The sequence below is a fragment of the Chenopodium quinoa genome, unplaced genomic scaffold, assembly GCF_001683475.1.
Source record: "Chenopodium quinoa cultivar QQ74 unplaced genomic scaffold, ASM168347v1, whole genome shotgun sequence".
NCBI lineage: Eukaryota > Viridiplantae > Streptophyta > Magnoliopsida > Caryophyllales > Amaranthaceae > Chenopodium > Chenopodium quinoa.
The window spans coordinates 9,173,887-9,193,753 of NW_018745448.1; the positions used below are offsets into that span (position 1 = coordinate 9,173,887).

General features: G+C 38.9%; 1 protein-coding gene across 1 annotated transcript; it reads left to right on the forward strand.

Moving 5' to 3' along the window:
- Nucleotides 1-6,258: 6,258 nt before the first annotated feature.
- On the forward strand, nucleotides 6,259-9,592 carry LOC110713661 (anthranilate N-benzoyltransferase protein 2-like). Its single transcript, XM_021892122.1, has 2 exons — nucleotides 6,259-7,096; nucleotides 8,826-9,592. The coding sequence occupies exons 1-2, from the start codon at nucleotides 6,418-6,420 to the stop codon at nucleotides 9,482-9,484; spliced, it is 1,338 nt and encodes a 445-aa protein (XP_021747814.1). The 5' UTR covers nucleotides 6,259-6,417; the 3' UTR covers nucleotides 9,485-9,592.
- Nucleotides 9,593-19,867: the final 10,275 nt, after the last annotated feature.

Consider the following 19,867-nt stretch of genomic DNA (forward strand, 5'->3'; position numbering starts at 1 on the left):
GAAGACAAATACTATCGGGATGCCAAAGCGAGTGATGATATTCTGCCAGATAAATTTTCTGACAGTTTGCTCTGTAATGTTCGAGGCTGCTTCGGCCTCGATCCATTTACTGAAGTAGTCAACACCAACTATCAGCCATTTTTTCTGGTACACAGCCTCTGGAAATGGTCCTAGTATATCCAGTCCCCATTGGGCAAACGGGAGTGGATTAAGGATCGGCTGAAGATCCCTTGCTGGCTGGTGGATAACTGGAGCGTATTTTTGACATTTTTCGCATTTCCGGACCAGCTCCTTAGCATCTGCGATCATGGTGGGCCAGTAATATCCAGCCCTCAATGCCTTGTGGGCTAAGGTCCTTCCCCCAATGTGGTTCCCACAGATGCCGAGGTGAATCTCCCGTAGGATATAATCTGCATCTGTTGGTCCCACGCATTTCAGCAATGGGGCTGAGAAGGACTTTTTCAGAAGTTCCCCCCTGAAGACAATGAACCTTGAGCTGGTTCTCTTCATCTTGGAGGCCAAAGCTTTATCTTCGGGAGTTTCTCCCCGAAGCTTGAAAGCTAGGATGGGGTCCATCCAACTAGGCTCTGGGTCAGCGCAGCACATTTCAGGTGCTTCGTCGACACTTCTCTCTCAACGCACTTCTACATATACAGATCTGTTCAGCTCGGTAAGAGATGAACTGGCAAGTTTGGAGAGTGCATCGGCTTGAGTATTCTGACCCATTGGGATCAGCTGAACCTCAAAAGTTTTCAGCTCTGCAATGACTGACTTGGTCTTGGCAAGATAAGCTATCATGGAGGGCTCTTTGGCCTCGTAGCTGCCGCTAATCTGATATGCAACTAGCTGAGAGTTTGTTTTCAAGCAGACATGATCGGCTTCCAGGGAGATGCACAATTCTAGGCCGGCGATTGCTGCCTCATATTCGGCTTCGTTGTTCGAGGCCTTAAAAGAAAATTTTAGTGCATACTCAAAGGATTTGCCTTTGGGAGAAGTTATCACTACTCCTGCCCCCGAACCGTTTTCGGTGGAAGATCCATCCGTAAACACGGTCCAGACTTTATTTTCATTGTTTAGCGCTTCTTGGTATGAGCATTCGACCAAGAAATCCGCTAGAGCTTGAGCCTTAATGGCAGCCCTCGGACGGTAGCTGATGCTGAATTCGGTGAGCTCAAAAGCCCACTTGGCTAGCCTACCAGATTTTTCAACCTTGCCGAGAACTTTTTCCAGCGGCTGATCAGTTAAGACCTCTATCTGATGGCAATCAAAATAGGGCCTCAGCTTCCGAGCAGCTACTACTACCGCGAAAGCGACTTTCTCGAGTAGAGGGTAGCGAGTCTCGGCATCCGTCAGTGTATGACTGACAAAGTAGATCGGTTGTTGACTTTTACTTTCTTCCTTCAGCAGTACTGCACTGATGGTGGCTGGGCTAACGGCCACATACAAGTACAAAGTTTCTCCTTCAGCTGGGCTAGCCAGCGTTGGGAGTTGAGCCAGATGCTCCCGAAGCTGTTTAAAGGCGTCTTTTTGCTCTTCCTCCCAAACGAGCTCTTTTGTTTTTGGGAGTTTCAGGGCTTTGAAGAAAGGTAACCCCTTATCCGAAGCTCTGGAAATGAACCTCGAGAGGGCTGCCATTCTTCCGGTGAGCCGCTGAACATCCCGCTTTGTTTTCGGCTCAGGAAGGTCGAGCGCCGCTTTGACTTTGGAGGGATTAGCATCAATCCCCTTTTTGCTGACTATGAACCCAAGGAATTTCCCTGACTTCACGCCGAAGACACACTTCTTCGGATTCAGCTTCATTTGATGCTTTCTTAAGGTGGCGAAAGTTTCGGCCAGGTCCTTAACATGGTCCTCAGGTTTTTTGCTTTTGACGATCGAATCGTCGACATAGACTTCCATGTTTCGGCCCTTTTGATCGGAAAAAACTTGATCCACCAGCCTTTGATAGGTTGCCCCCGCATTTTTCAATCCGAAGGGCATCATTTTGTAATTGTACACCCCAGCGTTCGTGACGAATGCTGTCTTTGCTCGATCGTCGGGGTGCATGAAGATCTGATGATACCCCGAGAATGCGTCCATGAAATTAAGCAAGGCATGGCCACTTGTCGAATCGACTAGCTGATCGATCCTCGGCAAGGGATAGAAATCCTTCGGACAAGCCTTATTTAGGTCCGTGAAGTCAACGCACATCCTCCAGGTACCATTGGCCTTCTGAACCATCACCACATTTTCCAGCCATTCTGGATATTGGCAAGGCTCGATGAAGCCTGCCTCCAACAATTTTTTGACCTCGGCTGCGATGTCTCGGTTCTTATTAGCGGAGTAATTCCGCTTCTTTTGCTTAATTGGTCGACACGTTGGGTCAACATTAAGCTTATGGGAGATGAGGTCTGGACTTATCCCGGGCATATCAGTTGCCGAGAAAGCAAACACATCTCTGTTGTCCCGAAGGAGCTGAATAAGTTCACAACGGGTGTTCGGATCAAGGTCCATCCCGATTGTTACACATTTCTCAACATCTCCTTCGGCTAACTCAACTGTTTCAGTCTGTTGGTCCATGTCCATTGCTGATGGACTGGACTCTTCATAATCTGGCCTACTGCCTATGTCAGCAGGTGTCCCAGTCTTTTTGTTCTTCGGCTGGCTCTCTGAGTCTTGCTGTTCAGCTGAAGAGCTAGCCTTTTCCCTTTCGGGCCCTTTACCTCTGGGTTCAGATCCTTGGGCCGAAGCACTTAGGCCTTTCTTTTTCTTTCTCCTCCTCATCCTTGTCGTCATCTGGGCGACTACTGGATGGCTTGAGGTAGTTGCACCTTCGGGCGTCCTTTTGGTTGCCCTGTATCCTTTCGGGGAAGCCGGCGTCTGAGACGTAAATCATCAGCTGATGATAAGTTGAGACGACCCCTTGGATCTCATGAATTATGGGTCTCCCCAAAATCACGTTGTACACTGAAGGAGCGTCAATGACCAAAAATTCAATCATGACGTTCCTGGCTGCCTCATCGCAGCCGATGGTGATAGGAAGTGTCACCTTCCCATCTGGATAAGTTGAAGCCCCGTTGAACCCGGATACCGGGTAGGGTACCGGCGTAAGGTGCTTGGGCTTCAGCTTGATTTGATTGTAGGCCTTTCGGAACAGAATGTTTGCTCCGCTGCCACCGTCAACAAGGACCTTACTGACGTCGTGGTTGGCCACCGTGGCAATGATCACCAACGGATCCTCGTGAGGGAACATTATCCCCCGGCAGTCGGCGGCTGTGAACGTCATGTTCGGCACCGGCGATTGGGGAGACTGAATGTCAGCGTTGTTCACCTGGTGAGTCAAAGCCCTAAGGTGTCGCTTGTGCTCCCTCCGAGAGCATATTCCTCCCGAGATAACATTGATCGGAGAGAATTTCCCCTCCGGCTTTTTACTGTTCTTCCGGGGGAAGTCGAGGTCTTGCCGAGAGTCCTTTGCTGACTTCTCGGACTCTTTTTTCTCGCGGTGATCCGCGATGTATTTTTTCAAGTATCCCTTCCGGACCATGTCCTCTATCTGGTCCTTCAGTTGGATACACTCCTCAGTGTTGTGTCCCGGAGACTCGTGGAACTCGCACCACTGATTTTTATTTTTTCGCTGATACCACTCTGGGAGTGGTCTCGGCTTTCGGTAACTCTGCTCCTCCTTCGTCACGCTGTAAATTTTGGCGCGTGGAAGAGAGAGCGGAGTGTAGGACTCGTATTTGCCTGTGTATGAGGCAGATTTTTCCTTCTTTGGGTCGCTGGCCGAAGATTGCTCCGAGGCCTTTGACTTTCCCTTTGCCTTATGGCCTTGGCCTTCAGACAAGGGTATTTGTCTTTGTTTCCCTCCCCCGAATTGAGGTTGGGTTTTCGCTTTGTTCCATTCTTCGGCTCGGATGAACTTATCCGAGGCATTCAGAGCTTCCTCCAAGGTCTGCGGGATATGCATGACCATGAAGTCTAGGAACTTCCCGAGCTGAAGGCCATTCTGCATTGCAAAAACGGCTAGCCCCTGGTCCAGCTGAGAGACGCTGGATGACTCGTTACTGAAACGGGTCAGATAGTCTCGGAGGTTTTCGGTTTCCCCCTGTTGCAGACTCATGAGTTCTGCAGTAGTCTTCTCTCGGCGGTTTGCCGTGGAAAACTTGCTCCTAAATTTGGAGGACAGATCATCCCACCCTGTTATGGAGCCTTGCTTTACTCCCTTGGAGATCAACGCTTGCGCGACCCCCTTGAGAGTGGTTGGGAAATATTTGCACCAAGTCGCTTCGGATCTGGGGCAAAAATGCATATGAGTCTCATACGAGGCCACGTGCTTCTTCGGATCCGAGGTCCCGTCATATGTGATGTGCGACGGTATTTTAACCGTGGGCACGTGCTCTTCCAGTATCCATTGCTTGAATGGCGAACTGGCGGTTAGCATAACGACCTTGCCCTTATTCCTGGCCGAAGGGACCGCGCTCCGCCCTCTTAGAGAGGTAAGAGTGGTTTTCGTCCCTGGCTGGGAAGTCTGGGCCTCGGCCGCAGGGAACGAGAGGCGACTGCGCACGCTCGGTTCCTTGCCGCCGAGTCGGTCGAGGACGCTTCGGCGAACAGTCTTAGGTTGTTCTCGGTGAGTAGATTCTGGCCGAGAAGCTGAGCTGCTGCTCTTATGCGTTTCTGGTCGGGAGGATGAGGATCCTTTGAAAAATTGAGGGTTCTTTTTCCTCTCTTTTTCATTTTTCCAGGTATCCTCTTCCCACTCTTCCAGTTCCCGGAAGGAAGGAAGCTTCCTACCATCATGGTCTAGCTTCCTCCGTTGATGCCGGGTATACGGAGGAGTTCGATCACGAGGTGGTGGCATATTTTGTGCCCTCATTGCCTCCATGAGCACTGCCAGCGCTCTTGCCACCTCCTCCGAGCTGGGCCCCGTCAAAGGGGTCCTCGGCCGAGTATGGGAATGAGGGGGCACATTCGATGGTTGGCTTTGGGGCACTGCATGTGTCCTATGATCGGACTCACCCCTGCTAGACCAAGAGTGACTCGGCCTATGATGAGAGTCATGAATTACGGGAGAAAGGGAATCCTCCCTGTATGATCCTCCCCCCGAGCTGGCACCCTTGGGAGAGTTCCGGTCCGGCGAGGGTGATGGTGTAGGGGTTTTAGGATTTTCGCCCGCTCCTTGACGGAGGCCTTTGCTCTTGCGGTTCTTAGCCATTGCTACTAAGATTATTGCAAGATGATCTTGGTTAGAAATTTGGCTTAAAGATTTTTGAAAGTCTTCCCCACAGACGGCGCCAAATTGTTTCGGGTGAAAACAATGGGACCTTGCCGAAGGTCCGATGAAGTGGTGAAGACTAGATTCGATCCAAGAAATGTTGGGCCGAAGGTTTCCTGCACAGTAAACACACGTAAACTAGCCTCGGGGGTGTTGCCGAGGAAGGCCCCTCTGATGCTAAAGTCAGTACAGTGTGTAGAAAGAGAACACTATGCAAGAGAATTAGTTGCTTGAGGATTTGCTTGAATGAATGTAAAAATGTAATATTGATGGCTTTTATACCTCTTCATACATGGAGAAGTTGGGCCTTAGCCCAATTGGCTTGCCTTGAGGACTGATCTTTGACTTTAGCACAATTGGAGAGATGAACCTTGACCTTGGGCTTTTAATTGGATCATTTAATGCCTAAGCCCAATTGGACTAAATTGGACCCAAACAAATTCTATGAACGTTGATGAATGATGAACATTGAACAATGTTGAATTATTTATTTCCTAAATTTTAATTATAATTTAATTTTTGAAAATAATTTTAATAAGATAAAAATAGATTTTAATAAACTATAATTATGTATTCTTTTTTTTTTTTTTTTAAAAAACATGTCTTTACAATTATACATATATGTATAGTATATTTAGGCTTTTAAAATAAATTAAAAATTGACCAATTATAACACGACACATCAACATGTTATAATGTCAGTTTTTGAAAAATGACACAGTAGAAACGTAGTATTAAGTAAGGACCTGTTTTCTTCAGCTTAATTTCAGTTCAATTTTGTTCATTTCAACTCAGTTCAGTTCCTAATTTCCTTTTCTCATAAACAATTCAGTTCAGTTCAGTAAATCAAAACAGACCCTAAAATAAGCACATCCCATCCCACCCGTTTGACATGTAAATGCTAGCAATATATCCATATAAAAATATAAATACTTTCTAATTTTTGTATCTATTTATTACTCTTCGCAATTTCGCATTATAATAATAAAGGCAAACAACTTGAAAAAGATTGAAAAGTTCTACAAAGTATATAGATAGTCCAAAAAAGGTATATAAATAGCCAACGATTACTGCCTAGTGTTTACAAGTTAGTTGCATGACTTGCATCTAACATCACTTAGCCAACTTCTTTATTTTTTCCAACTAATTAATCTTTAGCCAAAATGAGCACCAAAGTTAAAGAAACCACAATTATATGCCCTGAACAAGAAACCCCAAAAGGAAGTCTTTGGCTTTCAAGCCTAGACTTAATTACTCGTTCAGTTTACACACATACACATGTTTTGTTCGTCTATGAACCAAACAAGGCTCAAAACACTAACTCTGCACCATTTTTTGACACTAATCTTATAAAACAAACTCTTAGTAAAGCCCTAGTGGCATTCTACCCTATGGCAGGACGATTAAAGACCAACAACAAAACCGGTCGAATCGAGATCGATTGCAACGCAGAAGGGGCCACGTTCATCGAAGTTGAGACAACACATGTTCTCACTGATTTTGGTGACTTTAAGCCGTCCCCTGAGCTACGAAAGGTGGTGTTTCCGACGTATGGTTATACCGGGGGACTTTCGTCGTTCCCTCTACTAATGGTGCAGCTTACCCGGTTTAAGTGTGGTGGGATAAGCCTTGGGTTTGTGCAACATCACCATGTAGCTGATGGGGCTTCTCATGTGCATTTTATCAACTCTTGGGCAAAGCTAACTAAAGGTCTTGACCTTGATGTTTTGCCCTTTCATGATAGGTATAATTGCTTTGCGCCACGAGACCCGCCTCAAATTAAGTTCCAACATTTGGAGTATGAGCCACCCTTGCCACCCTTACCGCCTAAGGTGTTTTCAGGTGAGGCTAACAAGTTATCTACTTACACTAGTTTAAGGGAAATTCCCTGTTTCTCATGGTGAGAAACGAAATTTGTTTCTCATGGTGGCATTTTCGTAAATAAATCAACAACTTTTTCAGTATTGTGGGCTCCACAGTTAAAAAAGTTGAATAAAGTTGTTTTATTTACGAAAATGTCACGTGGGAAACAAAATTATTTAATTTCTAGTTGAAACAAAATCATGTGAAATCGGGGCATCCTCCTAGTTTAAGCTTTTTTTTGTTTTAATTTCTGAATCTGGAGGGAAAAAGAAAAAAAAAAAATATAACGTACACAGGTCCCATTTAACATGAGTGCAAGTCAATAGGGTCCTGTCGGTAGTACTTTACGGAATTATTCAATTTTTAGTTTCATATTCCAATGAAGTTTAGATTTATGGGTGAAAACGTATCGGAGACTTGTTAGCTGATACTCCCTTAATCCCTTTTTTTTTTTTGACTCCATTTTACTTTTCAGAATTTGTAAAACATGTCTTCAAAATATAAATATCTCCATTATATCTATGTGCTTAAAATTATACTCCTGTCCCCGATTGATAGTCACATTTACTAAAAATCACGGGAATTAAGGAGAAATCAAGAAAGTACATTGAAAAAGTAAATTAACATAGGGTATGCAAAAAAATAGAGAGTGAAAGTAATTAAAGTACATGGGAAAGTTAAATTTGCACAAATATTTTTGCAAATGTTAGAGAATTTTGATAAAAAAATAATAATATTAATAGTACTTGAAAAAAAAAGTAAATGTGAATAATATTTTGAGTCACCAAAAATGGCAAAAGTGACTACCAATCGGGGACGGATGGAGTAAAAAACTTAATATTAACAAAATATAAGTAAAATTGGCCTTAACACTCTGAATTATGACTTAAATATACCAATACCCTGTACTTTGTGTAATAGCTAAAACAACACAAACTAATGACTTGGGTACAAAGCGTACCTTTAGTGAGCTTTCCGGTCACTATTCTCGTTGGAGCCGGTGATGAATTAAGTTATTATTTTTTTTAGTCGTGTGTCGATATGTCTCGTTAAGGTTTAGGGGGTAATTTTGATTCTAAAGTAACCAAATTGAGCTCGGAATAAAAAAAAATTGTAAATGACTCGTTTTATGTGTTAAAAAATAACTCAATTTGCGTGTCATTGTTTTTTAAGCCAAGTTTAGTCAATTACATACGTATTCTTCTGCATATTTTGAGCTGAATTTGAACACTTACGAACCAAAATGACCCCCAAAACCTTAACGGGACGGTTTTTGGCACGAAAATTGAAAAATAAAAATTTAATTAACCGGCTCCGGCAAGAATGGTGGCCAAAAAAATTACTAAAGGCAAGCTTTGCACCCAAGTCACTAGTTTGTGGTGTTTTGGCTACTACGCAAAATACAGGGTGCTGGGTGCGCCCAAACCATTTAGAGTATTGAGGTCAATTTTGCCTAAAATGTATAATGTGATGATTTTAACAAGATGTTACATAAATATGTTATCATTTAAAAATTAACAAAAATTCCTGGATAAAGTTGTAAAAGTTTAACCATGTATTTGCAATGGGACAAAAAATAAGAGACGGAGGGAATAAAATATATAGTTCAATTATGTGCTTTATTAGCTAAGGCTATTCACCGGTTCAAAATTGGACTTTGAAAATTAGATGGTTATTAAATAATATTGCATGTGTACTTTTATTACAGGTGAGGCAACTACTATAGTAGAAGGTCTATTTAGATTCACAAAAGAACAAATTAGTACCCTAAGGCTACAAGCAATGTCCCAAGAAGTACTAAACTATAGACCAAGTACTTTTGAGGTCCTAGCCGGACATGCATGGCGTACTTCATGCAAGGCACGCGGACTAACAGATGATCAAGACGTAAAACTCTACATACCAAGTGACGGCCGATCAAGAATGAAGGATCCACCATTGCCACAAGGCTATTGTGGCAATGTAATCTTTTTCACGGCTTGTGTAGCCAAGGCAGGCGATGTCATGAACAAACCACTATGGTACCCCGTACGTAAGGTTCACCAAGCCGTATGTAGAGTGAAAAGCGATGAATACTTAAGATCGGCAATTGACTACCTTGAATCTCAACCCGACCTTAATACAATCGTTCGTGGGGGCCACACTTTTACGAGTCCAAATTTTACAATAAATTCTTGGGTCACCATACCCTACAATGAATCTGATTTTGGATGGGGTGGACCCAAATATGTGCGACACGGTGGCATTAAATATGAAGGTCAATCTTATCTAATAGCAAGCCAAAATGGAGATGGAAGCATCTCATTGGCTGTCAAGCTTTTCACAGTCCACATGGCACTTTTTGGAAAATATTTATATGATTTTTAAATTTAAGTAAACGTTGTTGTCACAATTTCATTCATATAATAATGTAGGTCGAATTTATTTATGAATTTGTAATTTATGTCATAATGTGTATGCACGTAGCTTTCTTTAGACGGCTGTGTTTTTTTTTTTCCTTTCTTTTTCATGCTTGCCATGCTAATGACCATTCATTTGAAAGTCACACAAAAGGAGGTAAGGTTTTTAAATGTGAAATTACATATTTGTGTACTTGTGCAATTGTTTGGAGCCAATAGATCATAGATGGAAGTAATTGTGGAATCAATTCTAGAAGCATGTCAAAGTAGATAATTAGTCAAATCATCTTGTATTGATTGAGTTTGAAATGCACTTCTCTTGCATAAATTTTGTTTATAGGAAATTTGTTTAGACAATGATTTTATATTACTCCCTCCGTTTTTTAATACTTGCTCCATTCCTCCATGTGCGGAGTTTTAGGAGAAATTGGATAAAGTAATAAAATATGGAGATAGTGGAGTTGGTGGAAAAATAAAAAATTGTAAAAAACCAAAAATAGTGGAGAGAAATGAAGGAGAGAGAATATGAAATAAATATTGTTGGGTCCACTAGGTGAGAGGAATTAATTAAATATTGTCAAAGCTTTCCAAATAGGGAAATGGAGCAAATATTTAAAAACGGCCGAAAAAGGAAAGTGGAGCAAGTATTTAAAAACGGAGGGAGTACTCTGTAATAATTACAGTATGATAATTTGTTGTGAAACTTGTGATTTGTGAAGGATAATGTGTATTTTAACGATGTATTTTTGTACCTCTAACATGTTGAATGTTACTCCGTATTTTACTAGTGTTCCCCTTAATCCCCTACATCTCTTCTTCTCTTCTTTTATATTACACATACAAGGAATTTGCATCACAAATGAGCCACTAATTGTCGAAAATTCGATTGCATGTGATACTTAGGCAAATCATTTTGTATTGATTGGGTTTGTAATGCACTTCTCTTGCATAAATTTTGTGTTAAGCCAAATATTGTATAGCAAATGGGTCAATGTTATCGGCCATAATCTCTCGTTAGTTTGTATATATATACTTGTTATTACAATAATACGACTAAGGAAAATCAATTACTAACATGGTATTGGAGCATCTAACATTCTAAACCCTAAATTTTTTTCTCTCTAAACCCTACCAATAAAAAAAAAAAAAAAAAAAAAAACAAAAACTCTTCTCTAATCCTCTAATACTTGATCAATAATGGTGAACGAAGGCCACATTGGTTCTTTTACCCCTATCTACAATTAACAAAGCAATTTGACATATGATAATTCTCTATCGAAGCGGCAAGATAAACCGACTTCGTACTGTACCCACTGCCATCGATTTGCTCACGACTATATATGCCGCTTGTTTTTTGGTCCATGGCTACCCGGATTGGTGGCTCGACAAATATGGCAACCAAGGGAGCACTTCTACCTCTTCTAATATCGCTGCTAACGCACAACCTACTGCTGCCCACACTACTCTCGTGCGCTGCTCATGCTACGGCAACAGTCCACACTACTCAAACCACCAATTGTCCGCCAACCATGAGGATTGTTGATTATTTTTCTTTGTCTTGAATTATTGATACGATTGCCTCTCATCATGTAACAGGTGACGAGTCCTCTCTCTTCGATTTACAATCCATGTTACCATGCCTCGTTGGTCTTCCCGATGGTGCTCACGTAGTTGCTACAAAAAGGAGGGTTGTGTTTTCTTGGCGGATGGAATTGTTCTTGAACACGTCATATTTGTTCCTAAATTAAATTGCAATTTTATTTCGGTGTCTAAATTGATTGATGACACTCACTGTCATGTACGATTCAGTGATTCTTTATGTGCTATACAAAATAAAAATTCGGGGAGACTGATTGGAGGAGGTGAACGAATAGATGGACTCTACTAATTCCGGTGTCTTCCAAAAGTATGTGCGGTCACAGGTCCGGGGGTCTCTACATTTGAGTTGTGGCATCGCCGTTTGGGGCATCTGTTAGAAAGAATTGTCAAGTTACTTCTTGATATTCGAGGTAGTTCTAGTAATCAATATTTATGTAAGGCGTGTGAAATTTTTCCTTAAGCTAAACTAACTCGAGATAGCTTCCCTATAAGTGATATGATAGTCGTGCTAGTCGAATTTTTGAAATGATACATTGTGATCTGTGGGGGTCATATAGAACTCTGTCTACTTGTGGTGCACACTATTTTCTCACTACTATCAATGATTTTTCTAGGGGTGTTTGGGTATATTAATTGAATGACAAAACCGAGGTTTATTCTTCTTTCTGCTCATTTTTTGCTATGATTAAGACTCAATTTGATATGTTTGTAAAGTGTGTCTAGAGTGAGGCAGGGTTGAGCGTAAACACCAACATATATTAAATGTGAGTTGTGCACTAATGTTTCAAGGCAATTGCCGATTGATTTATGGGGTGAATGTGTACTTGGGGAGGTGTATTTGATTAATCGTACACCCTCCCATTTACTAGACAATAAAACACCGTATGAGGTCTTATTTGGCAAAGAACCTACTTTTTATGAAATGCGAGTTTTCGGTTGTCTTTGTTTTGCTCGCAATCAAAGGGCTAAGGGTGATAAGTTTGCACTTAGGAGTAGGAAGTGTGTGTTTGTGGGATATCCTCATGGTAAGAAGGATTTGAAGTAATATGATTTTCGAAAAGGGTGAAATATTTATCTCACGTGATGTCAACTTTTATGAAAATGAATTTTTGTTTTTGATTAATGGTGGTTCGGATAATTCTCATGTGGATAATGACGAAGTGTCCCATGACAATAATGGGGTTGATACTATTTTTTGGATGACTTGGAGCTAGTTTTAGAGGTTGGTGAGGTTTCTCTTGAGCCTAGTTCTTCGGATAGTTGTGGTGTCAGCTTCCCCATTTCACCTACTCCTGCTACTGCTGCTAGCTCTGTTGCTGCCACTGTTGTACCTACTGCTCCTGCTTCTATTGCTACTGAATCTGCTACTACTGCCCCTGCTGCCTCTACTTCTGTTGCTCCTTCCAGCACTACTCCTACTGTTTCTACCTCTACTACTGCTGCCAACAGTGATGTTGCTAGTGCTACTCCAGTCAGCAATCCCGTGGCATATATGGGTGTCTCTTCTTCATCCTCTAATGCTTTGGTTCGTGGTCAACGTGATCGACATCCTTTGGGTTTGCATCGTGAATATGTTGCGCGTACTATATATCTCCCGAGTCCATCTATCTCTCCTAATTCACCACTCCTTCTGCGTTCCTCAAGTACTCCCTATCCTTTAACACACTTTGTGAATTGTGATAAATTTTCTATGCGACACCGTGTATTTATTGCAGCTATAGATATGGCGGTTGAGAATCGTAATTCAAAGAGGCTATGCAACATGAGGGTTGGAGGGAGGCTATGCAAAAAGAAATCTCTGCCTTGGAAGATAATGAGACTTGGGTAATGGAAGAATTACCTCTAGAGAAGAAAGCTCTCGGGTGCAGATGGGTTGACACGGTGAAACATAATTTTGATGGCATAGTTGAACTGTTAAAGGCTCGCCTTGTTATATTTGGCAATCATCAAGTTGAGGGTATTGAATATAATGAAACATTTGCTCCCGTTGCTAAAATGGTCACTGTTCGTTCATTCTTAGGTGTTGTTGCGGCAAAAAATTAGGAACTACATCAAATGGAGGTTCATAATGCCTTTCTTCATGGTGACCTTGAAGAGGAATTTTATATGAAACCTCCTCTCGGCTTCCATGGTTCTCATTCCGGCTTGGTTTGTCGTCTCCGGAAGTCTCTGTATGGCCTACGACAAGCACCTATTAGTTGGTTCTCTAAATTGGCCATTTCTCTAAAAAGGTACGGATTTTTGGAATCGTACTCAGATTACTCTCTCTTTACTCTGAATCATGGGGCTATTTATCTTAATGTTCTAGTGTATGTTGATTTAATAATTTCGAGGAATGATTCTTCTGTAATTTTAATATTCAACTCATATTTGAGTACTGTTTTCATATGAAAGATTTAGGTGTGTTGAAGTACTTTAATTTCTTGGTATTGAAGTTTCTCGGAGCCTAGAGGGCATTTTTTATGTCAGCAGAAATATACTCTTGATATTATTGTAGAGTCTAGTTTGCTAGGGGCACGTCTGGCAAATATTCCTATGAGAAAATCATACTCTAGCTAGATCAGAGACTCCTCTTATTGTAGACCTCGAAATGTATCGACATCTTGTGGGCCGTTTGATCTATTTGTCTTTCACTAGACCCCGATTTGGCTTATACGGTTCATATCGTGTCTTAAATTATGCAACAACCTCGACAAGACCATTAGGAGGCGACACTTTGTACGGTTTGCTACTTGAAAGGATGTATGGGTCAAGGAATCCTTTTGAGTTCAGATTACAATTTACATTTGTAATCCCCCGTATTTTTAAATATTTTATAAATGAAATTTTATTTTATTTATAATATTTATTTGTATTTTTCTAGAATTTAATTTCTAAAATTTCAAATTTATTAATTTGGGTCGAATATGATTTTAGCACAAACTATTTTATGAACCTATATTCTACAATTTATGTCAATACAAATTAAGTCTAATCCATTTCATTTATTTAATTGGCCCATAATTTGCATAAGGCCCTATATTCCTACATAACCTAGAATTCTTTCTCCTATAAATACCCCATGCATCCCCAAAATTTTCCCCACACAAAAAGGTTAGTCTAATTTTCTTTCTCCTTTTATTTTATTTATTTTATTTTTCTTTTCCTTTTCCTTTTCTTTTTCTTTTCTTTTTTCTCTTTTTCTTTCTTTCTTTTTTTCCTCCTTCCTACGTGAGTTAGTACTCACTGCTGCCGCCACCCACCTCGCCGGATTTTGACGCCGCCGCACCCCTGCTCGCTAGCGAAGCTCCAACCAGCCGACCACCAGCCCCACCACGTGATGGCTGGCCTTCCTCTCCTCCTTCCTCCTTTGTTTCATTATTTTGCTTAATGTTAATTTAATTGTTTTGGGTTTTGATTTTGTAGTATAAAGATCATATTTTTAGTATCAAAATCATGTTTTTGATGTTTTAAACTAATAATTTCATATTATAATTGTTATAATTTTCAGATTTTACGAATTCTAAAACCTAGGGTTTTAATTTATTGAAATTGTAATTTTAGGGTTTTTATGACTAATTAATTTGGGGCTTTTGTTCCTATTTGATTTCTATTGTTTAATTAAGCATAAAAACATGTTTTTAATGAAGTTGTAAGGAGTTTTAATCAAAGTTATATTGCTGGAAATTTGTTTAAGTATTAGTTTGTGATTATTGGTTGTTTTCTAGGAGGTGATTATTCCCTAAGAGACTTTTAATAATTGATTAAAAGTGGCACAAAGGATTGTTTACAAGAGGTACGTACATGTCTACTTCGTTGTAAGTAGTATCATGTTTAGGTATCAAAAGAAAAGAACTTAGTTTCATGTTTAGGGAACACTTGTATGGAAATTGTTTGGTTATACATTGAATTAATTCATGTGCTTATGTTTATGAGACATGTTTTCGTGAATTGATTGTGTTTGTATGGAATTATGGAGGCAAGCATGTTTAATTATATTGGATTAAATATTTGTATGGAATGTTGATACAAGCATATTTTCATTGGATTGGTTTGTTAATCACATTTGGATTATTAAAGGATTGGATTGAATGGTTTAAGTGGAATGAATTTATTAATTATTCCACAAGGTATTATTTATTTATTTATTACTCAATCATGACCCATGTCTAGCTAAGGCTAGGTATAGAACAAAGTGCACGACACACTTATGGGATACATAATTTAATTGAGTAAAAGATCATATTATTATTCAAGGTTGAGTTTGACAAAAGTTATTTTCAGAGTACAATATGTTATGTAGTTTTGAACTACATTGTTTAATTGAGCTAGTAATATTGATTATTTTGTAATACTTGTATTCTGATGTGGGGTGATTACTCAGCTTTTTGTTGACGTGTGTGTGTTTGTTTGTTATTTGGGTTTGCGGCCATTCTTTTTGTCATGGTGGCCCTGCGACGATCTATTTTGGAATTTGTCCTTAATGGTGAGCAGTCAAGGTTGTAACAGGTTGATCAAGTGATGATCGTAGCTAAAGGAGCTCAAGTGTTTCGATTAGTTTGTTATAATGAGTTTATAAAGTTGTATAAATAGCTAACCTAGATTCATTGGGTTGTAATTATTGGTATTTTTGTAAGCCTTAACACTTGACATGTTGTCGAGTGTGGCGGTAATATCTCCAATTTAGGTGTATGCTTCCGCAATTTTATTTAAAAGTTGTTTATTGTTTCTTATTTCTTATTTATTTTTAGCTAGTGAATCGGGGATGTTACATTACATAGATTTGTATTTACAATCATTTCAAACAAGTTAAAAACATGACTTACATCATCTGACATATATATTGTTTTTTTATGGTGGTGAATTTTCATCTATAATAGCAACATATCTTAGAAAAATTATCGCATCACTTTTAAAACCAAAGACTTAGATGATCTGCGATTAATCGACTATTAGAATCTAGATTTTGAAAATCCCTCATCATCATTTAGATGTTTCAACCCACGTGTCCATTTTTTACCATGAAGAATTATATTAAATATCACCCCACTTAATCGTATTAGGTATCTATATAGATTTTTCATCATCGTTATCACCCCAACTAATGTTTTGGTAGATCAAAATACATTCAAGAATAATTGTTCGAATGTCACCTCTTTGTTCAATCTTTTTCTTAAATAGAAAATTCTCTACATGATGTAAAAAATCCATGGTATTCACCTCTATTATGAAATCGCATCACATCCTTCAACATACTTTCTACAACTATTATTGTATCCTTAAAAATTCGTTTAAATCCTAACCATATGTAGTTTATTTCTTTTATTATTTAGAGTAGAGCTCCAAAAATTGTAAATGTTTTCTTAATGTGAATGATGATTAACTTTCATTTTCAACCAATCGTCTAATTTGAAATCGAATGGTTTATACATGAGAAAATTTTATTTTTTTTATGTATCAACCCTTTCAACTACAAAAATCATTAGATTTGTACGTCAACACGTATTGATGGTATAATTTGTCAATATATATAATCTCATGTAATTTGTTAATATAATAATTTTAAATAATTTATTTTATGCAACATTTTATATATCTTATTAACTTTATTATGTAAAAGAATATATATACTGACTTTCAAATTGAATTATGTACAAAAGAAAAAGGTAATAATTATTTACATAACGAAATACAGTGCAATTTCATATTAAATTATTTTTATTTTGTAATTCATTGTAATTGTTCTTTTTTATATAAATAATTTATACCGTATAAATATACCGTTGCATACAATAAATTCAACATTGAAATACATATGAATAAATAAGCAATATAAGCATTAGCTAGAGTATGAACTTTTCGAGGCAAAACTAACGATGTACACAAATTCAATTCAGGAGCAACATATAAACCATCTGCAATATGTACACATACGAACCCTTTGATGTAAGACGATATACACATATTAATTTTCAACATTAATTATGTTATCACAATTTTAAATTTAATTATATGTATTTGACAAACTTACCCAACCCAAAATCCCAAATCTTGACTTCATCTTTTCCAGATACAGTAATAGTTGCAGGTTTGAGATCTCTATGTCGAAATTTTTTGCATGAATCGCACGCAATCCTTTAGCAATTTTTTTAAAGATATCCCAAACATTTTCAAGGCAGAATATCTCTAAAAAGTTCAACTTGTTTATGTATAAACAAGAGCGGGATTCTTGGCTATCCTCAAAACATTCTTGGCTATCGATTCACAACTAATATGTCCAAATTCACTTTTTCGAATCACTTTACCCGAATATTATTAGATGCAAGTGTGTATCGAAAAAGTGGCATAGGATTATTACCGATGTTTACGTTCCCAGGTTGTCCGTTGAGGCTCCTGTTTCGAGGGTTTTCTTATGTATTGCTCGGGTAAGTTAGGACATCTTACAACATACTCTTTCAAAATGTTAAAAAACTACTCTTTGGCCATATGAATAATGAATTCAGATGATAATGCGTGCATCATGAATGATGCCCCTTTGAAGGAGAAATCTGGCATTGAGGGTATTTCTTATGCAAGTATATTGTTGTTTGACCACCGTGGTCCTGATATTTTAGACTGTTGCAATGGCTTGCTTTTGTTTGTCCATCATCCTAAACCTTGCTTTTAAGTGTGTAACCCTGCCATAAAATAATCTGTTCCCATCATTCTCCCTCCACCTACAATCCATATGCCCTCCTTTTATGCCTCATAGCCCTAGCTTTGAGTCTAGTCATTATTGTATTATAATCTTATCACTTACAACTCAGCCACAATGTTTGTTAATTTTTTGCTCCCAAACTAGAGTAACAAAGCATGTAATAAAAATTATTAAATTATATATTGATGAAGTTAAACGATAGAATTGGTGAAATTCTTAATTAAATAAAAACACCAAAAAAAAAGCGTGTTTATAAATCAATCATAAAAATGTATAAAAAAAAATTAAAAGACCACCAGTACGCCACCCCCACCCAAACCAGACCCCGAACCCACCATCCCCACCCATCCTAACCACGAATACCCAAACCGGCCCACCATCACAACCCTAAAACCACTAATGACCACCCAAATTCACCACCTAAAAAACCAAAAATAAAAAATATATATATATAAACAAAATTAAAGGAAAAAAAATCCAGCAAACAAAACAACTACCCAAATTCACCGACCATTTTTTTTTAAAAAAAATACAAGGAAAAAAATTAAAAACAAAATAAAAGAAAGAAAAAAAGGAACATACCTTGAATTCCACCAAAACCCCGAAATTAGCTTGAATGTGGGTTTTTAAGGTCAAATTCGACCATGAAAAACTATATATCTTTCAGGGTCGAATTTGACATGAATAACCTATAATTCAAGGTCGATGGTGCTTGCTCGGTGAGTCGGTGATGCTTGCTCGGTGAGTCGGTGATGTTCGATGTGCGATGTGCTCGTTGTGGTTATTGTAGGCGGTGGTTGTTGTGGGCGGTGGTTGTTGAGAGGGGAGAGGAGAGAGAAAAGAAAGGGAGGAATAAAGGGCAGAGGAGTTGCGTGAGGGGAGAGGAGAGTTGCGTAGGAGGGGAGAGGAGAAATGCATGAGACTGAGAAGGAGAAGAGGAGAAAGAAAGGAGAGGAGAGAGAAAGGGAAGATGAGAGTGGAGAGGAGGATATAGAAAGAGGGCGTAAGAAATCTGAGAAAATGGAGTAGTGAGAGGCGTACGTCTAAGTATAAAGGTAAAGGCCCAATATTATTTTTAGGGTTTTTACAACTAAATGGCAAGCGGTTTAACATCAAACCACTTCCAATTACAATATTTGGAAGCGGTTCAACCCCAAACCGCTTGCCATTTGATATCTAATTTTTTTTGTGGGTTTTTCAAAGCGGATTTTAAAAACCGCTTGCCATTTGTGGCTGCCCATTCAGTTTAATCTACTACTGAATCGTGTTCCTTTTATTTCTATTATTTTTCTAACGATTTATATTGTTGGATTGATTGTTAAATTGCTTTTAATATTAATGTTGATTCTATTATATATTTATTGATCCCCGTATTGCACGTTTAAGGGGAATATGTAATTGAAAATCACGCCTAATAAGATAATTTAGACAATCGGTTTATGTTTCTTTTTAATCTTGTTATATAATCAAGTGATACTAATATTTTAGAATTATATGTTGCATTAATATTCAACCGATTCAGCTTAATAATAGTTTGGAGCAAATTGAATCTTTGTTTGCATGCCTTTGAGATCACAGGAATAACTTTTCACTATAAGAATCGAGTAGAGGCCAATACGGGCGAATGTGACTCCATGACTCACTTCGTACCATCATCCCCGATCCTCCTTTCGTGGTTCCAAATCATATGGAGTTAGTAATCTCATGGATTATGAATGGGGTGTAACCTTCACGGGTCAATCGTTGTTTCCTTTCGTTGTCCCTTTATCGTGGTTGCCTTTTATGATCCGTGAACGGTTTACAAGTTCCTTAAAAACTTGTTGGCGGCTCCCTACTTTCCTTGTCACTAATCGTATTATGTCAATTCCCACTTCCTATGAGTGCCAAGCATATTCACACATGCTTAACATAGACGCATTTCAAACGACGCCTACAACACCAAAACGAAAAGCATAAACTTAAAAAAAAAATTGAGTACATCAAGGACAAATAGTATCTTGTAGAGTACAACATCTTACTAAATAAAATTGTCAAATCTAGAAATAGATAAAAGAAAAAAAAAAATCTTTCAAAAAA

Excerpts from the sequence above, each read along its gene's own strand:
- LOC110713661 (XM_021892122.1), top strand. The coding sequence starts at position 6,418 with ATGAGCACCAAAGTTAAAGAAACCACAATTATATGCCCTGAACAAGAA. Across the intron at positions 7,097-8,825 it reads ACCGCCTAAGGTGTTTTCAG|GTGAGGCAACTACTATAGTA; the intron begins GTGAGGCTAACA and ends CTTTTATTACAG.